This window comes from Pteropus vampyrus, unplaced genomic scaffold (genome assembly GCF_000151845.1).
Source record: "Pteropus vampyrus isolate Shadow unplaced genomic scaffold, Pvam_2.0 Scaffold297, whole genome shotgun sequence".
Lineage (NCBI taxonomy): Eukaryota > Metazoa > Chordata > Mammalia > Chiroptera > Pteropodidae > Pteropus > Pteropus vampyrus.
In genome coordinates, this window is record NW_011889078.1 from 1476518 (window position 1) to 1486350 (window position 9833).

General features: G+C 33.5%; 1 protein-coding gene across 1 annotated transcript in view; it reads left to right on the plus strand.

Annotated features, from left to right (window-relative positions):
• SCFD1 (sec1 family domain containing 1) overlaps positions 1-9612 on the plus strand; it is an 88597-nt gene extending 78985 nt beyond the window's left edge. Inside the window, exons 19-22 of the mRNA XM_023521159.1 lie at positions 325-582; positions 1388-1453; positions 5147-5215; positions 9390-9612. Of these exons, the coding sequence (XP_023376927.1) occupies positions 325-582; positions 1388-1453; positions 5147-5215; positions 9390-9413 (417 nt within the window). The 3' untranslated portion in view covers positions 9414-9612. The remainder of the gene's footprint in view (positions 1-324; positions 583-1387; positions 1454-5146; positions 5216-9389) is intronic.
• The last annotated feature ends 221 nt before the right edge of the window (positions 9613-9833 follow it).

The following is a 9833-nucleotide window of genomic DNA, read 5'->3' on the forward strand; positions in this document are numbered from 1 at the left end:
TTTTTAAAATATAAAGATATAAATAAATGTGTGATTTATATATGTAATATATATAAAGAAATAAGCTACAGCAAAATGCAGGTCCCTCCTTTCATCCCCTTTTTTTCCTAAATTGTGGTTATCCTTCTCATACATGTGTTCAGTTTTTTGTGTAGATACTCAAAAGCTATAATATCGAGTATGATGAAAATTTTACATCATTCACCACTAAAATATATACTTTTATCAACTCACCTTCTGCCCCAATTTTCACTCCTTATAGCCTGCTGCTCAGACTTTCCTTCTCCCTCTCAGTCTTCTCTTAGAATTTTATTTTAAAGTCAACAGATTGTCTCATTTCCTTTTAGACATGTACCTCTTCTGTCTTCTTCCGCTTCATCCCAGTTCATTAGCTGGCTACACAAAACTAAAGTACCCACCATCCAAGAAAGTGAAGGAGGAAGAATATTACATATATATCTAATAGCGTGTGTGTGCTTTTCCCATGCCTATTTTATCCACCAGAGAAGCCTTGGTGAAATTTTCAGTATGGTTTTTCTTTGTTACAGCTCAGTTCCAAGGAACAAAAATCCGTTCCAAGAGGTAAGTGTCATATAAAAATTCTCCGCTCCTGAAAAAGATGAAAAGGTGACCAAGTAGTCAAGAATATCTTTGTCCTAAACATGGCTTTGTTATGATTTCTTTGTGGCAATCTTTGTTTTAAAAATAATTCTTATCAACTATATTTTTTTGATTTATAAAGCTGCTTGTACTCAGAATTGCTGAAGCTTAAAATAACTGACATAAAATTAAGTAATTCACAGAAAAAGAAGTCTAAAATTGCAGTGAAAGTTTTCTGTGTGTAAAACTTCTAAAATTGGATTCCATACTTTTGTGAAGATATGACTATTTTCATTTGCAATACAAAGGAGTTTCACAATAAGAATACAGTAAAGAACATATTGGAAATTATATAAATGCTAGTTTTCTGGGGTTTTTTTTTTTCTGCCTACAGTAAATAACTTCAAATTCAAAAATGCCTTTTGGAGAAAGCCCTTTGGATTTATTTGCAATTATTTATGTGAATAATGAGGTTTATTTTCCTCTAAATGGTTGCTGAAAAATCTCTACCTCATTTACCACTAAGTGATTTACCATACACATTTACCTGAGTAATAGACATTAGGCATTACTCAATAGACAGTAGACACTTATAAATTATAGACTTTTTAGAAACATATTTCTTTATAATTAAAGTAGCAATTTCACTTAGGTAAAAAAAACTAGCTAGCAAAAGGTCATATCCTAAGTTGTGGAGTATGCTCCAGCCTAAAAACCATGATGCTTGCAAGTTAAAACAGTTTCAGCTATTTATTTTAACTTACCTATTTTGTCTGTTTGTATTTAGGCAATTGTTTTTGTGGTGGGAGGAGGCAACTACATTGAATATCAAAATCTTGTTGACTACATAAAGGTACATGCTGTCCTTTTTATTTTACCATTTGTTGTTTCTGTTGTTTTGTCTTTAAAATACTAGACTCTCCTGGTTCTTACGTAACCATTATTCTAGAGGTAGTTTAAAAATTCTGCTTACGGGGAAAATGCCCGTATGTTCATGTTCATTGTTTTTTTATTCCTGTCACATTCACTTCTGGCCTAAAATTGTACTTGATCTGGGAAATAATGTATCTTATTGATGTACTTTGCAGCTATTTACCCTAAATCGACTTTAAATGTTTAGAAACCTCAAGTAAGCTCCTCTTCCAAAAGAGTCTCCCTCGGTTAAATGGTTTACCAAACACATTTACCTGAGTAATAAGCACTTCTCTCCCACCCTGTTGACTAAATCAGCAACATACTTCTAACAAATTTAGAATGTCTGCTTTTTCAGCAAAACAAGAGCTTTAGAGGTATAGCAAATTAGCAGTGCAGTACTATTCAAAGCTGACAGCAGCAGAGGGTAACAGACAACTAAGCAGAAGGGTATGAAGGAAAGAGTGTAACTTGAAGAACAAAAACACCGTTTAAAATGCAGGGGCACCAGAATTAGTGATTGTTAAAATGATACTTCGTAATCTTCATTTATTCACTTAACATTAAATAATGATCATTCCTTACATTCTATATTATGTGAGGCTTTAATAAAAGTAGAGGTTTGGATACAGCAAGAAGGAAAAAACAAACCTAGGCAGATGCCACGTAGCTTCGAACTACCAGGCACAACTCCCGGGATCCGATCTCAGTTGCACAGGACATGCTTCATCTTCAGAATGTAAACCACCTAGATCTATGCAAGATACTTTGGTCTTAGAGAAATATCCGTCTTATATAAGGAGGGGTCTTTTATAGCCCTCTCTGGTCACATAGCCAGAACCAGGCTGTATGTCCAGGTTCAAAGGCAGAATCCAAGAGAACATAACAGAAACCTGGTACAAACGTCAATCTGTACAATTTTTGTAACAATGCTGACAAGCTAGTGCAGGTTGTCGCCTGGTCTATCCATGACCCTTGCACAGGACTATATTAATCACCAGTTGGTCTGTTTCATCCAGGTTTGACCGAGGGTCAACATGACTAGTTCCCAGAGGTTGCCACAGACCGGCTGAAATTAATCCTGTCCACACGCCCTCCTTTGTTAACCTTAGTTACACTTGTCAGCATTCTTCTTTCTACATCTTTTTTTATATTTATAGAACAGAAAAGTATATTAATCATTTTTGTAGTGTAGTGACTGAAGTACAGGTATAATAAGTTTAAAGAAACACTGTAATTTACCAAACATTCCACTGTACACTATGACCAGTCGGTCCTGCTGCAGATATTTTAATGTCCCTGTAATCTGGCATCTAACAAATCACCACTTACATTAATAGTTACACAGAGGTCTTTGACTCTTGTTGAGCAAATTCTTTTGTATGCTTTTGGGCGGCAACAGTATCCTAATTTTGCCTCCCAAAAGGGATCCTTTAGGATATATAAAACCTGTAAAAGAAAACCATTGGAATTATTCTAAGTGTTTATCACTTAGATATTATTAGCATCGTCTAGATATCTCACATGAGTAACTGCAGAATAAATTGTCTTACACCTCCTGGGACTTATCTTGGCCCTCCAGTTTCAAACAAAGGCTGCAAATATGAGGGCATCTGTAAATATAGCTAAGAGTATTATTCTCTTGCTCAGCCTCTTACAAGTTACCAAGATCATGTTAGCATTCCCTTTTCATATTATTCACTTAGTGGCTCCCTTTCATAGAGTCAAGACTTCTCCTTTTCATTTATCATTAATTTTTACCCAGAATGTGGCCCCTGGTTTAGAAGACCATCAGATTTAGCAAGAATCTGCTGTGTCCTCTAATAGTGTTAAAGGTATTTGCTTCAGTCAGTCACCAGGTGTACAAATTCCTATCCAAAATGAGTGTCTATTCTATGTAAAACCTGTTCCTGACCACCTGGAACCATAGGTAAATTCTGTGCAAACATTTTCATTTCTCTTAGGAATATATACCTATGAATGGAATTGCTAGATCATCATAATTGTTTATTTAACCTGTGTGGAACTGTCAGACTGTTTTGTAAAATGACTGCACCATTTTACATTTCTACCAGCAATGTATGACGATTCTGATTTCTCCACGTCATCATAACACTTATTATCTGACTTTTTGATTCTGGCTATCCTAGTGGGTATGAAGTGGTGTCTCATTGTGGTTTTGATTTGCATTTCCCTAATGACTTAGATGGCAAGCATCTTTTCATGTTCTTATTGACCTTAGTATATCTTCTTTGGAGAAATGTTTATTCAGATTCTTTGCTCATTTTTTTGGTTATTTTACCTTTTTATTGAGTTGCAACTGTTATTTACAGAACACTTATCAGATCCATGGTTTGCAAGTAATTTCTCTCATTCTGTGAGTTGTCTAAATGGCGTCCTTTAAAATACCAACATTGTTTTATTTTTCTGAAATCTAACTTATCTAAGAATTTTTTTCCAAATCCACGGTCATAAAGATATTTTCCTATGTTTCTTCTAATGATTTTATAGTTTTTGCTCTTACATTTAAATTCTTGATCCATTTTGAATATTTGTATATGATATGATGTAAGATTCATTCTTTTACATATGGCTATATGCAAAAAAAAAATCCAGTTAAAAAGTTGGCAGAAGATCTGAATAGACATTTTTCCAAAGAAGACATACAGATGGCTAACACGAAAGGATGCTCAACATAATTAATCATCAGGGAAATGCATATCAAAACCACAATGAGATGTCACCTCACACCTGTTAGAATGGTCGTTACCAAAAAGACAAATAACAAGTGTTAGCAAGGATGTGGAGGAAAGAACTCTTATACACTGTTGATGGGAGTATAAATTGGTACCACCACTATGGAAAACAGTATGGAGGTTCTGCAAAAAATTAGAACTAGATGAACCAGTAATTCCACGTCTGTGTATTTATTTGAAGAAAATTAAAACACTAACTTGAAAAGACATACACATTCCCATGTTCTTTGCAGCATTGATTACAGTAGCCAAGATATGGAAACAACCTAATTGCCCATCAGTGGATGAATGGATGAAGAAATTTGTCCAACCCTGAATGAAATGTACTAACTGGTGATTAATTTTGTCCTGTGCTAGTGTCCAAGATAGGCTACGGGGCAACTTGCACTAGCTTGTCAGCATTGTTGAGTAGAAAACGTAAAGATTTACGGTTTGTACCTGGTTTATGTCATGTTTTTTTGTTTCTGCTATTGAGCCTGGTCGTGATTTTGGCTATGTGATCAGAGAGATATAAAATACCCTCTTTGAACAATACTGGATAACAAAACTCTAAGAATGTTTTCTTCAGGTAGTACAATCTTATGTTGCAAGAATGTTGGCCTAAGATTTTATAGATAATTGTTGATTCTGTAAAAAATGGCAGTCATCAAATTTCTTATATTTTCAGTATAAAAGCACCAGCAGTGTATTATAATATGTATGTTTTTAAATATGCCACTTCACCACTTTATTCCATGCAATTTTAAGATAGGTGTACCATAAAATCCTTATCACCACCACCCCCAAAATAAAAAACCTTTAAGAATAACAAGAAGTCTTAAGGATATTGAAAATATGACCTGTTACTTGTATCTGAGTTCTTTCTCTGATTTTTACAGGGGAAACAAGGCAAACACATTTTATATGGCTGCAGTGAACTTTTTAACGCTACACAGTTCATAAAACAGGTAAAGTGGACCTTTTTAGTTTCTATACTTTTCAAAAGAGAGCAAGAGAATCTTTATATTCACCTGAATATAATTCAGCTGAAACCATAGGCTATAAGAATGTAAAGGTTTGCCATGGACAACTATAAAGAAACTGATAAGTAACAGTATTTCCAGTATCCCAAATCTATGAAAAGATAAGTTCAGAAAATATAAAATTGGAGTCGTCTACTCAGAATTCAGTTCAGCACTGCTTCACACACTGTCCACATTTCTGACTTTGCCAAGCATGTCACAAATCGGGCTGAGAAATCAAGTAACTTTCTTAGGCGGTTACTGCCAAACGTGCTCAGCCAATGCGATCGAATTTACATTCACCTTAAAAGTTAACAACAGCAGTCGCTGAGGCATACAGAGTCAATACATTTTTTTAGTATTGTTTCTCCCAATGTCCTCAATTATTATATTAACTGGAGCTCTTTTAAAAAGGTTTGAACTACCTGGGATGCTCAGCAGGTTGACCAATAATGTTCATTCACCTTTGCCTTAGTTGCCACAAAAATTTTAACTGTACCCCGTACTCATTTTTAGCGACTATTCCTGGTATCATTTTCCAGCACAACTTTTTTTTACCCCCATTATGTGGTTCGGGTATTTTTAACCTCAATGTAGTGGCCCAGTGGTATTATGAGACTTTCAAATATATAGAAAAGTTAGAGAATTTGCAGTAAACACATGTATGTTCCCCATTAACATTTTAAGATACCCATTTATCTATTCATTCTTTTCATCACTCCAACTTAATACTTTAACTTTAAAGTAAATTGTAGATATCAGTACACTTCTCCTTTAATACTTTAATGTCAGTACCATTACTTAGAGTTCATTGTTTAGATTTTCATCTTTTAGAGGTAAAATTTACAACAGTGAAATACACAGATCTTAAGTGTACATTCCTCAGTTTTGTCAGATGTGTTCACCTGAGTAACCCAAACACCTAACAAGGTATAGAACCAGCACCTAACAAAGTTCCTTTATGGCCTTTCCCAGTCAGTCCTTGCCCCAAAACAGTATCTCAGTATCCTTCTACTGTATATTAGTTTTGCTTACCCTAGACTATTTGCATGATGGAATCTTTTTCTTGGTTAACTACAGAATTCTCAATTTTGTTAATCTTTTTTTAATGGACCAGATGTTGTTTATGCTTTCTCTATTGTTTGTTTTCTATTCATTGGTTTCTACTATTTATTTCCTTTGTTTTGAGTACTATAGGTTTACTTTTTCTTTTGCTAGCTTATGTAGTGGGAATATTAAAGCAATAAATTTATAGCTTTTCTAAAATAAGCATTGAAAGCTATACAATTAAAACTCTTACTAAACACTGCTTTAGTTGCATTCTACAAATGTTATATTTTCGTAATCGTTTGAAATATTTTTAATTTACCTGGTAGTTTATTCATTAACCCATGTATAATTTAGAGATCTATTGCTGTTTTCAACTATTTGCAGATTTTCTAGTTATCTTATTTTACTGATTTCTAATTTAATTCCCTGTGATCAGGGAATATTCTCCACATGATTTCATTGTTTCAAAATTTAATTTCCTTTTATGGCCCATCATTTGGTTTGGTTTGCTAAGCACTCCATATGATAAAGAATGTGCATTATGCAGAAGTTGAGGAAGGGTTCTATAAATATCAGTTTGGTCAATCAGGTACTGAAAAAATGGTATTAAAATCTCCAACCATGATTGTAGAATTGTTTCTTTCTCTTAAGCTCTGACCCTAGGTGCATACAGATTTATGATTGTTTTATCTCCCTCTGAAAGAATCCTTTTGTTGTTGTGCAGTATTCCTCTACATATCTAATATTAATATAGCTACTCTAGCCTTATGCTTACAGTTTGCTGTTATATACTTTAAATAAAATTCATAGACAAGCTAAAAGTAAATGGAAAAGTTATATCTTGTAGGTAGTATATATTTGGATCTTTTAGTATTTTTTTAAACCATTTTGACACTGCCTTTTAATCGGAGTCTGTTAGCCTGTTAACATCTAACGTAATTATTGGTATGATTGGATTTAGGTCTGCCATTGTACTATTTGCTGTTAGTTTGGCATTTCTCCTTTCCTGCCTTACTGTTATTATTTGAACACTTTTTAGAATTCCATTTTAATTCACTCACAGATTTTTTTAGCTATATCTCTGCATTATTAATTTAGTGATTGCTGTAGAGATCACAATATATATATTTGTTTAACTGTTCACTGACTAGAATTAATGTGTGCCACTTGAAATAAATGCAGGAACCATGCAACCTTATAGACCTATTCCTTCAGCACTTACACTGTAATTGTCATATATTTTACATTTACATACATCATTAACCTAAGACAGTAGAAAGTTATTCGTATTTGAAATAAATCTTTTGCATTTACAGATAATGGTTTCTAGTACTCTTCATCCCTCCTTAGAGTAGATTCTAATTATCTGTTGACTGAAAAACCTTTTTTAGCACTCAGTATAGCTCAGGTATGTTAGCAACGAGGTCTCTTAATTTTATATGAAGTTTCACCTTTGTTCTTAAATGATATTTTTAAATGATATTTTTACTGGATAAAGAATTCTGAATTGACAGTTTTTCAACATTCTAAAGATTATTCTGTAATCTTCTGCCTCCATTTCTGATAGGAAGTCAGCAGTCATTCAGATGTGATTTTATATGTAATTTCTCTGACTGCTCTCAAGATTTTGTCATTACCTTTGGTTTTCAGCAGTTTGTCTTATGTGACTTTCTATGTATTTATCTCATTTGGGGATCACTGCATTTTCAGAAGGTACAAGTTTATTTTCAGTTATTGTTTTTATGTATTTTTATGCCCAATTTTCTGTCTTCTCCTTTTGGGACTCCATTTACATATATGTTCAATTGTTTATATTGTCCCACAGATCTCTGAGGATTCTGTTCATTAAAGTGTACAATTTTAAGTTGCTCTGTCCGTATATTCACTAAGTCTTTAAACTGTTATCCCCATTTTCCTGTTTGCATATTTACCAGTTATGAAATATTCATTTTGTTTTTTTAATACAGTTGGTATTTCTACTTAGATTTATTTTCATTGCAAGCATATTTTCCATTATTTCATAGAGGATAGTTGTGACAGCTGCATATAAAACCTTGTCTGTTATAACACATGGATCATCTCACTGTCAGTCACCAGTGTTTTTCTCCTTAGAGAATCAGTCACATTTTCTTATTCATATATTGACTAATTTTAGACGGTACCATTATTGTGACTGTTGTTTTAGAGAATTCTGTTTCCTCTGAAGACTGTTCATATGTGGTTTTAGCAAGCAGTTAACTTGGTTAGACTCATTTTCAAACTCTGTGTCTTAGACAATAGCTCAGATCTCATTTAAGCTCTTTAGTTCACAGGAGGCTCAGGATTTCACTGTAGATTTAGAAAAAGTCTATACACAGAGTTTAGGAGTCTCTTGCTCTGGCTTTCTCCTTTCCAGGATTTCCCCCTCACTCTGCTGGTACTTAAGGCCAGAAAGACTGCAGACTTTCAGAGTTTTAGCCGCCAATATAGCACTATGGCTTTCCTTCAGGCTAAGACCAGGGAACTCAGCCTGTGCTGTTCTCTCCTTCCAAATGTTGACTGTCTTCCAGAGCCCACCTGCTTTCAGTTGCTCTCCATCACCTTCGTGGTTTTGTATGTTGTTTAAAGTTTATAATTGCTATTTCTGGAGAACTGGTCCAACAGTTTACCCAGCCTTCAAAATTGAAAAGTTATTCCTTTTAATGACCTTTTAGAAATATAAATATCTGGAGAAGTGAATTGTCAGCAGTGAAGTCCCCATGTTTTTTTTTTTTACATTTTCATACTGAGTTAATATTACTTTCTTCATTCTCAGGGTTTTTTGTTTTAGTTGAATTTATACCTATAATGTTTTATCCATTTTTTGCCATGATAGTGTTTGCTATTCAATTTAAAAATAACTTCAAATCTTGAACATTTGAGTTAGTGGTGAACATGAGGGAAATTTTATTCTAGAAATGCAGTGAATAAAAGAGGAAGCCTAAATTCTACCATGATGAAAGTGTGCATTTTTTAAGGTGTTTACAAATGTGTTTGAATGCATATGTTTCTTTTGTGGTTAATTTACATTTATAATTTTGTATTGTTTTAGCTGTCACAACTTGGACAGAAATAACACAGAAGAACCTTAACCTGAGAATTTATTGGAACTTAGATAAATGTAAAAAGAAAAGTCAAAAGAGCCAGATGTTTCTCTGTATCAATGTCCCGTCAGTAAAACTTAGTTATTTGTTAATTTTTAAGGAAATTCTATACTTAATATAATGTGTACTGATTAAAATAAAGTATTTCAGAAATAAATTTTTAACACTGTACATTCTGTCTCCTGTTATGTTTGTTTGACAAATCAGAAGTACTTTGGGAAAGAAAACTCTCTGAATTAATGTTGAAATATTAATGACTGATATATTACTGAAGCTAGTGAAAGTTTGAAAATGTAATATACAACTGTTACTTGATTGGTTCATAAATTTCCTACTTGAATGCATTTTGATTGTAAAATCACCTGCGCATGGTTTTCCATGTTGCCTTTACA